General features: G+C 36.2%; 1 protein-coding gene across 1 annotated transcript in view; it reads right to left on the bottom strand.

Annotated features, from left to right (window-relative positions):
- Window positions 1-15,120, bottom strand: part of ugt8 (UDP glycosyltransferase 8) — a 42,364-nt gene that overhangs the window by 17,717 nt on the left and 9,527 nt on the right. Inside the window, exons 2-3 of the mRNA XM_056460380.1 lie at window positions 11,957-12,783; window positions 3,826-3,968 (exon numbers count right to left, since the gene is read on the bottom strand). Coding sequence (XP_056316355.1) covers window positions 3,826-3,968; window positions 11,957-12,781 — 968 coding nt within the window. The 5' untranslated portion in view covers window positions 12,782-12,783. The remainder of the gene's footprint in view (window positions 1-3,825; window positions 3,969-11,956; window positions 12,784-15,120) is intronic.

The following is a 15,120-nucleotide window of genomic DNA, read 5'->3' as shown; positions in this document are numbered from 1 at the left end:
CTAGGATGATATCCATAGATGCACCCTCCAGAACCAGAAATTGAATCTCCTCTTTGTGGAGCAATCCCACTTGGAGATTGATAGGTTCACATTTACGATGGATACGTGCCTGGGAATGGATATTGTTGGTTATGGGTTGAATCTGGTAGACGTGTGTCGAGGCTTCGGTGTTAAGCTGGAGGTGGCGACAGAGGGCGTATGAGATAAAATTTCCAGCTGACCCGGAGTCGATGAGGGCCGTGACTGAAACAGATACAGAAGGGGTAGTTAACTGGACATTGGTGGTGAGAGGATGCATTTTTTCAATGGGAGAACTGAACACACTCACCAAGGGACGTGCTGGACGAATGGGACAGTCCAGTCTGACATGTCCTTCGGCTCCACAGTACATACACAGACCCCGGGTCAGCCTCCTCTGTCGCTCAGCGATCGTGAGTCTACCAGATTCTACGATCATTGGTTCTGGTTCTGGAGGGACGGCTGGCTCTGGCGAACGGAGGAGTGCTTGGGGTACTGGCGGAAGATCATGCTGGTAGACCCTCAGACGATCAGAACAGCGGAGAGAATGTTGAATGAATTTCTCCAACCCCATGGTATCGTCGAGGGCTGCCAGTTGTAATCGGAGGCTGGGCTCCAATCCGAGCCGGTAGGTGGTGAGGAGAGATCGCTCATTCCATCCACTAGCAGCAGCCAGAGTGCGGAATCGGAGCGCATAATCCTGAGTGGACATGGCTCCCTGTTTGAGATGGTATAACTGTTCTCCGGCTGCTACTTCTGCATCTGCGCGACCAAATACCTCCTTAAAATATTTGGTGAACATTTGAATGGAGCTTGTTACCGGCCCAGACTGTTGCCAGATGGTTTCTGCCCACCGAAGAGCCGATCCAGAGAGAAGGGAGATGATGAACGCAATTTTGGACCGATCTGTGGGATATAACTCAGGTTGCATGGTAAATACCAGTGAACATTGTAACAGAAAACCATTGCACTCCTCCGCCCCGCCAGAGTAGGGCGCTGGTCGAGCCATGGGACTGGATGAGTGGGTGGACGGTGAAGAAGTGCTCGGTGCTGGTGGTGCTTCGGGAAGTGGAGCAGATGGTGACAAGACTCTCTTCAGCGAGTCCACCAACTCCTGAATGGGATCGTGAGTGCTCATGCTGTTGATTGTAGTAGGTCCGGTCTTCTGTTGTGGAAGCAGACAGACAAACAAGGTGAGTAGATGAATAACGGTGTTTATTTACAACAGTGAGCACACAAGGAGAACTGATGATAAGTGACTGGATTTTGGTTGTGTTGAGGATCCTTTGAGGCAGATTGGATGACAGACACCGAGGGAGACCGAATGCACACACCAGAGGGCTTGAGGGGAAGACAGACTGACGATAAACACAAGGCAGACAGGATACCGGGAACACTGGACAGACTAGGAGAAACAGAGAGTAGGTAAGTACAATATTTCTGAGATCGAGGGTTAGTGATTACCAGGAGGTGTTCACTCAGAGTCCGCTTCGTAGGAACGAGACCGGACAATGAGTGAAGTGAAGGTGTGTGCTTATATAGTGTGTCTGAGTGATTGGGTGCAGCTGTGTGTGGTTAATACTCAGGTGAAGGTGATCGTTGCGTGATGCTGGTGGAAGAGCCTGGCCAATCCGTGACAGGTGTATCTTATCGAAAAACACCAATTTACGGGCGCTGCTTTCAGTTTTAAAAGAATCAAGCAGATTTAAAAAAAAATCTAATTTGCAGAAGAGAAATGACAGGAATTTTGCAAAAGAATAAGATTAAACATGTTGGGACTGTTAAAAGAACATTCTACTTTAATATATTCTTTCAACTCAACATTATTTTTTGAATAAAAAACCTTCAGAAATTATGCATGCTTCTTATATAATTGAAGGTGGCGGTTTCAACGACCATCAATAAACCATTTTAGAGGCCAGTTGTCTCTAAGCCTACTGTAATAAATATGTACAAGTGTATAAGTAAGAAAGATTAAACTCTTTCAGGCAAAAATTCAACAAACCAAAATACTAATTGATGTTCAGAATAATCAATATCTCTTCTGGAGCCTCAAGTTTAAATTTTGAAAGTTTTTTGCTTCTGTCTAGAAAGAATTGACCACTTGATTTAAATTGTGCTTATTTAAAGAAACTTGTAATCAATTTCAAAGAAGCATGTAATCCATTTCACATTGGTATTGTTACCGACTGTAGCAATTACAAAAATTACATCAATATTACATTGTTTTATTATTTTTAAACAGTACCATTGTCTGAACCTTAGTTGAAGTACTAATAACAAAACAAAGTGGTCTGTATTCTTGGTACTGTATATTACAAGCATCCATGTTCTGGTAGATACATGTTGTCAGAACTCTGGACTTTGTTTTTGGTTTGGTTTCTTTCCTTATGTGCTTCATGTCCCAATTCCTCCACAAGGTTTATTGTATTGAATTGAATGAGGTGTGTAGTCCTTTGTTCCTTTTCCCACTTGTATTAGTGGTTCTTATGTTTACCTGTGTTTTGATCTCCGCCACCTGATTCAGTCTGATTTGTCTGTGTATTTGTCTCCAAGTTTATGTATCCTGAGATTTTATTATTAAAGCTGTACATATTTACTCCGTCGTTTCATTGTTTTTTGTGGCACGTCACCAGGTTTCAGCACTACTATATACTACTTACTAAATAGTACTATTATCAAAAGTACAACTAAATCTGTTTCTAGCCTTACCTGACCTCATTGCCAGTGAAAGTGTTTAGTAATACATCATAAACACTATGGGTATAGAATAAGTAATCTACATAAAACTGTATGAGTACAGCGATCCTAAAATAAAGCGGGACCCATGGCTCTTGAAGTGCGTACATTTCAAAGGATGAAGTAAACAATTAAAACATCCCACACGGAAAGAACCTATATAAACATATATGTTTTAATATAGGTTTTTAATATAAGTGACTTATATAAAATTGGCCGTTTTCCTATATTATATGTACATATATGTCACATATATTAAAAACCTATATCAAAACCTATATTAAAACATACATGTTTATAAAAGTTCTTTCCATGTGGGTAACTATAGAAATACTTTTACTAGTCTACAGGCTATGATCATTGAGAATCATATTGAATTACTGCATTGCGATTTTTGATTAAAACATTTACTACGGTAGCTACCTTAAATTCCATAACATGCCAATTACATGTGACACCAATTTCAGGTGTTTGCACATACATACATTTTTGCATTTTTTTTTTTTTTGTTCTTAGTTATTGCCTTGAAAATAGAAAATATGAGCTAAGCATCATGTATGACAGTTGCCAAAGTGAGATATGAGCTATATAGGAGAGATATCTTGTATGTACATATAGGGCTTATATGTGGATTATATACACATATATGCAGCGTATATATTATCATATATGTGCATATATACTGCATATAGGTTTAAAATATGCACATATATCCTCATATAGGTTCTTTCCATGTGGGATGTATTGAGTTTTATTGTTTATAGTGTCTCCACACAGATGTATCACATGATCGAACACTCCTAGTAAATAAGTGTATCTGTACATGATGTATGGAAATGCTATTGTTTAAAATGAACTAATGTCATTTTGCATTTAGAAACCACTGGAAAGTCTAGCAAATGATCAGATAATTTAGAATGAATGGCTTTTAAGCCACCTGCCACCACAGGCCAGTTGCCATTGGATACTCTGTGATAGAAAAAACCATAATGGACTGAGACGCAGGTGATTTGATCTGCTGGAAAAATGGATCAGTGATCACATGAGAGAATGAATGAATGGCAGTACCTCCAGATGACTCTCTGGGGCAGACGGCTCAAGGCTCCAGCGAGTTTCTGAGCAATGTCATCTGACAAATACTTCACTCCTGCACCAAATGAGACCACCACGAAACCATCTTCATCTGTGTCCTTCACCCAGGTTTCAAACTCCTGTAAACACAGATCAAATACAGCGCAGTCTGACTAACCATCAATGAAACATTTCAGAGGATTGCATGGTTCATGGTGGATGGAGTAGCATCTGAATTTAATTATTTTACTCAGCTTGAAAAAAGGGAAGAATAAAATAGAAGCATTATCATTCAGTATGTTTCATGACCATATATGTGCAAAGAACTTTGAACAGAACAGGAAGTTTGCTAGAGACACAATATTAAACGCTTGTTTTATAAGCTTGTGTTGTTGTAATCATACAATAAAATGGCTGAAATGCAACATATTATCCATGTTCACCAGCAATTTCTAACCTAGTTTGTCCAAGGCTTCAAAGTACAACTTTTGACTTTTCAATACCACACAAGTGACAATCTTTTTAAATAATAGGTGTAGACACAGCTCAGATTACTTTAACTTTACACAGTTCTCTATGTTTAGAAATCCCTCAACCTGAAAAAAAAAATCATGATGAAGTTCTAAAAACCTGTTTACCTATTATGAAGCCACAAAGATTTTTTTTAAACCACAGCCATTTCTTAACTCTGAAAATGGAGAAGCCAGTGACAAAAAAAAAAGATTATGTACAAATGTGACCCATGAGTAGGCCCACACGGAATCTGTGCATGCAGAAATCTGCAGATTTCTGCAGATTTTTGGCCCATCGTTGAGTCTATTATTGACTTGAGTAAATGTGTGTAAACTTATATTTATTCAGTTTTTTAAATAATTTTAGTAATATTATTGACTCATATAAAAATGTTCATGTGATTTGTTTACAATACAGTTTGTAAAGTAATATTTTCAGTCTTTTAGTAGATATATTATATGAGACACTTGCTTTGTTTACCAAATACGCGAATCTAATTGGATTTGCATTGTAGACATTAAATAAATGTTAAAACGGTATTATTCTGCATAAAATCATCTGCATAAATCTGCAGATTGTCTACAAAATTCTGCACAGAAATAACAAAAACATATCCGCAGATTCTGTCTGGCCCTTCCCAAAAATACATTCAAAGGGTCAAAATAGATTTTTTTTTATTCCAAAAATCACTATAATATCAAGATGATGTTATGTGCAAATATTTTGTAAATTTCCAACAATAAATCTATCAAATCTCAAATTTTGATTAATAATATGCATTGCTATTCACTTAATTTCGACACCTTTAGGATTATTTTTCCAGTTTTTAGATTTTTTTGAACCCTCAGATTTCAGATTAACAAATAATTATATCTTGGCCAAATATTGTCCTATTATAACAAACAATAAAGCTTTTAGGTGATGCATAAATCTATATTTAAAAGAAAGTGACACATATGAATAGTTTTGTTGTTCATGGTCACAAATGTCAGTCTTTTGTAGGCTGTGTAAAGTAGACTTTAGACCAGGTGTGTCAAACACATATAGATCTCTTTGCATTAGGGGTAATTTATCCAGAGTTTTGCAAAAATGTAAATGTACAAATGTACAGCAGAAATATAATATTATATCAAGAAAATATGTTGTGCAAACCTTATTACTTTAAAAAGCCAATAACTTGCTCAATGAAAAGAAAAGCACTGAACATATTTTCCAAGAGAAGCTAAGTTCCTTATATAGTATGTGAGGTTGACATTCTGTACAGTACACATGTAATGTAATGTAATGTGTATTTTTTTTTATATAGCGCATTTATCGTGTATGGCCATACACCCAAAGGGCCTTACAATCATGAGGGGGGTCTCTCCACACCACCACCAGTGTGCAGCATTCCTTTGTATGATGCGACGGCAGCCACAGGACAATGGCGCTAGTGCGCTTACCACACACCAGCTATTGGTGAAGTGGATAGAGGCCATGATGGTTAAGGGCCAATAGGGAATTTTGCCAGGACACCAGGGTTACACCCCTACACTTTACGAGACGTACCATGGGATTTTTAATGACAACAGAAAGTCAGGACCTTTTGTACACATACAAAATATAAACCACAGCACATTCCTCTTGGCTAAAATTAGTATCAAACACATATTAAACATATTAAACTTTAATCAGCCACCTAAAGCAGGACATTAACACAAAGTTAATCCTCAAATATGCCACTGTATTGCTTATTTTAAACTACAGTACATCATTTCAAAAATGAACTGGACACCTCTTAGACAGTTGTCTTCCCCAAAAATAGTTTCAGATAATTCTGTGACAGCAAGTCAGTACAAATGTGAGTTTATGTAAATATGCTGTCATCAAAATTGATGTATCTACTTCTTCTTTTAAAAAGTTGCCAAGTTTCTAAACATTTATCATCAGTTTCACCCACAATTCTTAAAGAGCTAAAGTGTAGGTTCATATTGTTATAATGTTACTTTTGATAATTATATTCAAATTTGGCATACATTTTAAGAAAATGGAATTGGAAAATAATAGATAAGTACACTCAAAAATGACTTTTGCTGCTCGTTCAAACTGCTTATTTAAAATAAGTTGAAACAGCACAATTCTTGTTTTTGGGGGGACAGCTTAATTGTTTTACATTCAATCCACTTAAATTTGTAAAAATTATTAAGTTAACTTAATTTGTGTTGGGACAACATGTAAGTATTCTTTGGAACCCTGCATTTTTTACAGTGTAATGTCATGGAAGTATTACTAACACCTGTGACTATATTTACAATACAATACTGTTACAATAGTTCTCAAAACAAGTGAATTATGGCAAGTAAAAAGCTCAAACCACTGTATCCGAATTGTTAGCACAAAAAGAACTAGCCTTTTGAGTTAGCCTTTTGTGATAGCAGTTAGCATAGCCTTAAAAAGAGTGGGATTTTGTGTAAGAACTGCTGTCTTGCTGTCTGGGGGAGTCCAGCTGCAGCTGAACAGCGTGCATTGGCCTGGCACTGACTGTCCGCCCCACACACTGGTCTCAGTGTGCTTCATACACACCCGACAATGGTCACATTTACAAATACACACTCACACACTCTTTACTGACAAACGCGCTATTGCATTATAGTTCCGCAGCATACAATGAGGCCATTTGGGCGGTTGGTATTCCAAAAGTGCAAGCTTAGGTTTAGAACCCCCACTCCTATTCAATGGACAACTCCGCGCAATCACCCGCATTGATAAGAATGGCCTTTGTGAGCATAACATGCTGTTGGCAAAATCAAGACGTTATTACGTGGGGTAAAATAAGACACAATGACATAAATAAATGAAACATTTACAGAAATGTTTATGCCAATTATATGTTGCACATTTTTAACACAATCCAGCCTACTGAATATTAAAGCAGAAGGTGGACCAAGGTCATGTGTTAGAGGGAGTGGGTTCTGGTATTTTGGAGGTTGTCAAATGGTTTGAGGGTGGAGATATTTGTAAGTCTTGAAATTAAAATGAGGTTTCTGCGTCAGTTATAATGACGTACTTTTCATGCCATTCAAGAACTCAAGCTTCAAAAGCTTAGACTGAAAGAACAAATGAACTTTGGAACAGAAATTGCAACTGTAGTCCAAACAGTGGAGTATGCAGCAGACAAACACGAGTTGTGGTTTAAACTGATCCAAATGCACAACAGTTTTCTACTCAGAATGTGAAGTTAGACCATTATAGGAGTAATGACCATTTTGTATAAGTTATTAGCATACAGTAGTTAAATATCTAATATTGACCTATTCCGTAAAAAAAGTTTATGAATACATAAATAAATAAAAATGGGTCAATGACTGGCACTCTTACATTGCTGTGACTGAATGTTAAAGCAAGACAAAAAAAGTTATTTGATTATATTTCCATCTCAAATAAAAGCTTTATTCACTGATCTAGTCAGGGATTTTTAACACTGTATAATAATGACACTGGGGTGTTGATTTCACTGTGCAGATAGCAGAACGAGAGCCAACAGTCCTTTGGTCAGGTTTTAAGACACTGAACAGCTGAGTCACTCAAAACACATAGACATTAAGACTCAGCGTACCAATCTCAACAATGGTGACACATTTTCTTGGATGACCTAGATGAGTGTTGTATGATTCTCCTAGTATTCAATGCAATAGTCACCATTGTTGAGATTCATATGCTGAATCTTGATGTGCTTAAAACCTGATCAGTGCTAGGCATGGGACGATAACCAGTTTCAAGGTTTACCACGGTTTGGAAAAGTCAAGGTTTTTAAACTGCCAAAGTTTTCTGTTATACCATTCCTAATGTACATGTAATATATATATTAAAAAAAAAAAATATATATATATATATATATTTTTTTTTAATGTTTTTCACATCTGTTTTTTTAGGGCAACAGTGTCTTCAGCAGAAAAGGAACTTCTACATCATAAGCTACTGGTCCAAAATGTTTTAAATGTTTCTTAAAATAAAATATATTGTATTCAATGACGGGAAAAAGGTTGTTTTTTACCTAGACATTTAAAAAGAACTTATTTTGAAGCAGTAATCACAATACGGTAATACTGTGAAATTTTTATCCAAGGTTATCATACTGTCAGAATCTTATACCGGCCTATGCACTGGGTCTCAATATGCAGAACCATATGATTTCTGTTATATGTTCAGTAAAACCAACACAACATTATCATCATAATTAAAGATTAAAATCATTGACAATATCATAACTTCTAAAATACGATGCAACAATCAATTGGATTTTAGTCTGTCTTGCCAAAACACAGCTTCAGAAAACAAAGAGAAGTTATCATGAGGAATGAAGACTCAAGGAGACCACTTTTCACTGCAGCTGTGACTTGTATTTTCAATAAAACTTAAGTAAGACTTTTAGTTCTCAATAAATGTAAATGAGGACTTGGGTAGACTTCTGAGAGAAATAGAGTCAAACCAGTTAGTAATAAGTGAAGCTCCTAATGCTGTTTGAGTTGTTTAATCGTCCTCTGCTGAGATTTTAACAAATTCAGTGTGTTTTATTGTAGCTGATTTCATCTTAAGCTGTGACTGTTAATAAAAATGACTCTTATTTTAACATCCTTAAAGACATCTAAAAGACATTATTTGGACAACTTTGCTTAATAGGACTTTAATTCATCTAAAGCTGTTTAGTTTCACCTTGTGTACAATCTTGGATCAGGTTAATGCAACAGGTTTCCACACAATTTAGTCAAATATTTGGGTTTACGGTCTATGAGTAAACATACAATATGTACTATGTAGAACTATGAACATTTTAGGAGTAAATATCTACTGGTACATCTACGGGTACTGCACGAGCGATAAGCAGTTGCATATTTTTGCAAGTTAAAAACAAAGCGGAATTAAACCCCAACACTCTTTCCTAGCCATACAGGGTGAATTAAAGTTAACAGTTTAAGTGTGCATTAAAATGTTAGTACAGTGAAGCTGTCCAAAATGCTTCTTTCAACAAACCATTATCAAAAATATGTATATTAAAAAAAAAAGTCTTGTATTAATCTTTGTACTTTGTAGAGCCATTTTTTATGTGAATGACTTTTACTCCAGGAAAGGAGAAGTAAGTGACATTTACACATCTTGCAGTAAATAAAGAAATAAAACATTAAACTTACTGTATGCAATGTTTACAGTGATGAAGAAAAAGCTATTCTGTACTATAATGTCAGTGTGTCATGTATTTACATACTCATTTTAACGTTGTTCCCAGCAGCATTGTGTACCAGTGCTTCTTAAAGTCTACACATGTTTATTTGCCCCAGTCCAGCACAGAACTGTTCTGTTTATTTGCAATGGGATGAAAATTCAGATATGGACCTTAGAACCGAGACTGTCTATAATGTACATTACCGGTCAAAAGTTTATCCTGCTCACTCAAGTCTCTTCAGAGAATTGGGATCCTTCAGAAATCACTCTAATATTATATTAACTATTATTATTACACTGTAAAAAAGTGATTAATTATTTAAAGCGAGTAAACCAATTGCAAACAGCAAAAAGTTGACTTTACAAAAATAATGCAAGTAAACCCATTGTAACCTGGAACTGTTTTGCTGACTTATTTTTATTTTTATGCTTACTGTACTCACTTTTTAAAATCAACAAATTTTTTTTACAGTGTCAGACTATTTTAGCACGTCTGTTTTCAATTAATTACTGTAATTATTACAATATTACATATATGGTGCATCAAGTCTATAAAATCTACAATTATAGCCTGTATTGAATTTAGAAGACACACTGGAGTCTACAAGAGCAGATTTATTTTAGTTACTTCATTTTGCTAGATACAGAAAAGCTGGGGGAAAAAAACAAATATAATAAATGTGTATTGGAAAAAGTGATTAGTTTTCTTTTATTTTTAAAAAAGTTCATACAATTTGCATAATAATAATAAAAAATAAGTCAACTTAACAGTTCCAATTAACAATGGGTTTACTTGCATTATTTTTGTAAATCAACTTTTTTCTTTTAAGGCAATTGGTTTACTCGCTTTAAATAACTAATCACTTTTTACAGTGCATTATTATTATTATTATTCATTCAATCATTTATTCATTTATTTTATTTTCGGCTTAGTCCCTTTATTAATCCGGGGTCGCCACAGCGGAATGAACCGCCAACTTATCCAGCATATGTTTTACGCAGCGGATGCCCTTCCAGCTGCAACCCAGCACTGAGAAATATCCATACACACTCATTCACACTCATACACTATGGACAATTTAGCCTACCCAGTTCACCTGTACCGCATGTCTTTGGACTGTGGGGCAAACCATAGCACCCGGAGGAAACCCACATGAATGCAGGGAGAACATGCAAACTCCACACAGAAACGCCAACTGACTACTTACTGTGCCACTGTGTCGCCTTATTATTATTATTATTATTATTATTATTATTATGAATGTTAATAGTAATAAAAGTAATAATGACTAAGTAATAATTTCATTTGAAACTACATAAAATAAGAAAGCAGTTATTTAAAATTGTAATAAATATTTAACAATTTACATTCACAAATTACATTTTTTTTACATTTAATAATTGCTGCCTTCATGAACAGAATTGTTTTCTTTAAAATTAAAAAAAAAAACTGACCCCAAACTTTTGACCAGTAGTGTATGTACTTTTAATCAAAGAATAAAAAATAGCTTTGTTCTAAGAATAAAGACTTGCTGCATCCAGTTCTTTGCTTACTGCCACCTTCAGTGACCCTAATAAGTAGATGTTTCTCAATCCTACATACAACATTTTTAAGGTACTGTAGTAGATAAATTCTTATTAGTTTGCTTCTAGAGCAAGTTTTGTTGAATTTAACAACCTGTCTTTCAACCTACACTAGAAAAAAATCCTGGGTACCACAAAATTCCTTCATGTTGTCCCAACACAAATCAATTAAACTTAGTTTTTACAAATTTAAGTTGATTGAATATAAAACAATTAAGTTATCCCCCCCCCAAAAAATACAAAATGTATTGATTCAGCTCATTTTAAATAAGTAGTAGTAGCAAATAAGTAGAATTTTTGAGTGTAGACAGATTTATAGATCAGTTGAAACACTTTTACTAAGATACAGTAGTACCCCTACTGTGAATAGGTGTATCTTTTAAAGGGGTGTTAAACCATCATTTTTTAAAGCCCTGATAATGTTTATGAGGTGTGTTTAATTTGTCTATTCTTCTAAAAAAACACATTCTTTACCTTTAGTCTACACCAGTGTTTAAGTTTCCTTTAATGGCAGTATAAAGCAGTATGAAGCCTATTCATGTCCATTTTTGTCTGGAAGCACCATGCCCAGAGGAAGGGTTTATGTACATTTTAGGACTTGTGGTCTTATGAATTCAGAAAAAAGCTTGTTGTTGACCCTTTCAGCTGTTTGTATTATGCCTTATAAAGTGGATTCTGTAAAAGAAAATATCACCCTTTGCATTGAGCTTTGAGCATTATAACTTTGCACGTTGTTTTTGCTCTACCAACAGCAATACACAACATCTTAAAATTAAAAAAGTGAAGGACCCCTTTAAAGAATATTTTAAATACAATAGCAGTGGTTTCTTACCTGTGGTAATGGGCTGGGGGGTTTGGTGAGGATGCCCCCTACATAGACAACATGTGGCAAAGTTGGTCGTGGGAACTCCAGTGCCATGTCAGTACACAGCATCCAGAGTCGACTGTTCTGAACCAGATCGTGCATGGAGACAGATGGCTGGATATTGTACTTCCTCATAATGCGATCATATTTGGGTAGAACCAGGAACTGGACACCAAACCTCGAAACTAGGTACACTGCTGTGTTAGCTACCCGTTGAAACAACGACATATGGTCCGTTAGTAGAGAGTTAAATTCCGGAACATAAGATAGGGGAGCTGGTGCCCCAACTTCAGCAGGGTACCACAGTCCTGTGCTAAATACTGCATACTGGACACCCAGAATGTGAGCTATGACAAATCCACACATCTCATTGGGATCGACGAGCAGTAGGTCAAAATGTTCATGTTTTAGCTGCTCCATAACAGAAGTACTTCCTACAACGGCATCGCAATTTTGAGAATAATGGTCCAGGATGTCAAAAAGCTCCAGTGCTGTGAGACGTCCTGAGAAGATGTTGCGAACTTTTGATTGGAGGAAGTCATCAGCTGAGGTGCTATTAAAAATCCCAGGGTAGCGCTGGAGACGATAATGGTTGGAAGGTGGGATCTCACGGCCCTCTGAGACCAGGAAGACGGTGTCATGGCCCTCAGCATGGAGAGCCGAGGCCAGAGTCTTAAAGATATAAAGATGGCTCTCAAACATGATTGGAGGAACTACCACAATCTTGGCTGCCCAGGATAAACTTGTCGCTAAACACCACAGCAATGTGGCAAGCACAAAAAAAGCCTTCATGACTGCAGAAAGAGAGAAAAAAGCAATTAGAAACAGTTTTAGTCAAATATTAACCCTTGTACCGTGCAGCTACATAAATCAATACTTTGTTGCACATCAAAACGTCACCGATAGCCCAATATTATCAGTGTTACTAGAACTCTATTCCTAATCTTTTAGCCTTGTAGTATTTTTGTTTGCCTTTTGTTTTAGTTTTTAGCATAACTTCAGAACTGCCTGAAGTAACACTTCTCAAATTATCAACATATGACACATTTAGAAGGGTTGTGTGATTTTGAAGAAAATGTGATATGTGATAGCAAGCTAAATAATGCAATATCCAATATGCGATGCGATATTTAAATATTTACACTATTTTTCATATCTTTTTCAGGGTCATCAAAAACTATTTCTGATTTCTAAGCAATTTCTGAAAGTGAAAAGACATGTTTTACTGTTGCATAAAACAAAACTTACATATTAACAATGTAAAAAAGGCTTGCTTGGTTATATTTCAGCATCCATACTAAAATTGTTAGTGTTTTTGACAAGAAAATAATGTCCACTGTGCTTGTTTCAGAGATGTGCACCGACATCTAACCCCATCTAATCCCTGGTGTACAGAAAAGTCTTGCAGAGGGTGTGCTAGTTATTGATATGTATATCACAATATGCACTATTTGCAATATTGTGATTTTCGGTATTTTTGATATATTTTGCAGCCCTAATATTAAGTACTGTTTTTAGAGCTGATTTGCTAAAAAGTTATCAGCTGTTACAGTGTATTTCCATCCTAATATTAAGCAAATCTTTTCAAAGGTTTGAAAATTAAAATCCCAAATGTAAATTAGGTGCATTTTGTTCAAGTTATTAGAGTGACTGACTTTAGTATTGGTAACCTACAGTAGCATAATGAAGACAGTTGTTTAGTCATGTCGGTGTAATGTTTGTTACATCAAAGTTTATTCAGCAAATGTGTTTTCCCATTTTTTGCAAACTAAGAAATTTTTGTTAAAAACATGCCATTTCCATCATTAATTTCCCATGTGATACTTCAAAATGCACATTAGCACTAAGTGATGGAAACCTAGTTTTTGTTGTTTCATTTCTTTAGTTAATTTTATGAGCTCTGACACTACAACTTACAGTTTTATAACAAAGTCTTTGAATAGTCATACCAGAACAAATTTTCATTTAATTTCATTTTCCTTCAGCTTAATCTCTTTAATAATCAGGAGTCGCCACAGCGGAATGAATCGCCAACTTACGTTTTACTCAGCGGATGCCCTTCCAGCTGCAACCCAGTACTGGGAAATACACTCTCGCATTCACACACATACACTATGGACAATTTAGCTTACCCAATACACATATAGCACATGTCTTTGGACTGTGGAGACCGGAGCACCCAGAGCAAACCCAAGCAAACATGGTAAGACAGGGTATATGCAGGAATCCTAAAGGTAATTTCAATACCTTTTTAAGACTTTTTAAAAACCTTCTCTGAATTTTTTAAGTCCTCATCACCACTTCAAGTTCTAATCAGTATCAAACCTTTAACCTAATAAACAGTTGTTAATAAACAGTGGTAGTTAAATAAATCAATGGAGCACAAGCATGCAACAGAACTCAGACAAGCTTGGAACAATCAAAGCTTAAAAGAATAAATTACACGGTTGTATTCAGCGATAGGCTTCAGCCACTGTTTAAACTCATTTTTCTCCAACCAGGAGAACGCAAACTTACATTTTCCCATTTTGCCGTCTGTTTTGCTCTATGGTTTCGCTACATGTGGAGAGCGTCACATCACCTTCCTGCACTTGTCGCAAATTACATGAAATCACCCAGACGGAGGAGCTTGGCCAGATGTGCCCCGACTCAAACCAATCGTGTGGATTGAGCACGCCGTTGTTAATATTAGGAGGAAAATAAATATATTTATGCTTATTTAGAGTAATGCTCCAAAATATTTGGAGAATGCTCAAACTAAACTTAAGACCTTGTAAAAACGCAATTAAGACTTTTTTAATACCTTTTAAGGGCCTTAATTTTCTCATAATTGATTTATCAACTTTAAATACTTTTTAAGACCCCGCGGATGCTGGACACCCTGTGAAATCATGCAAACTCCACACAGAATCACCAACTGACCCAGCCAGGGCTCAAACCAGGGACCTTCTTGCTGTGAGGTGACAGTGCTAACTACTGAGCCACTGTGTCGCCCAGAACAAAGGATTGGCATTTAGAATCATCGACTGATTCAACCCACATGACCAGACACACACTACGTACTCTGTGTCTGAGAAAATGTGCGTCATGACTGTTGAACATGTGGGCCTATGACATGCAGATTTTTTATA

The sequence above is a fragment of the Danio aesculapii genome, chromosome 1 (genome assembly GCF_903798145.1).
Source record: "Danio aesculapii chromosome 1, fDanAes4.1, whole genome shotgun sequence".
NCBI lineage: Eukaryota > Metazoa > Chordata > Actinopteri > Cypriniformes > Danionidae > Danio > Danio aesculapii.
The sequence above is the reverse complement of the archived record's forward strand: the minus strand, read 5'-3'. Positions and strand labels throughout refer to the sequence as shown.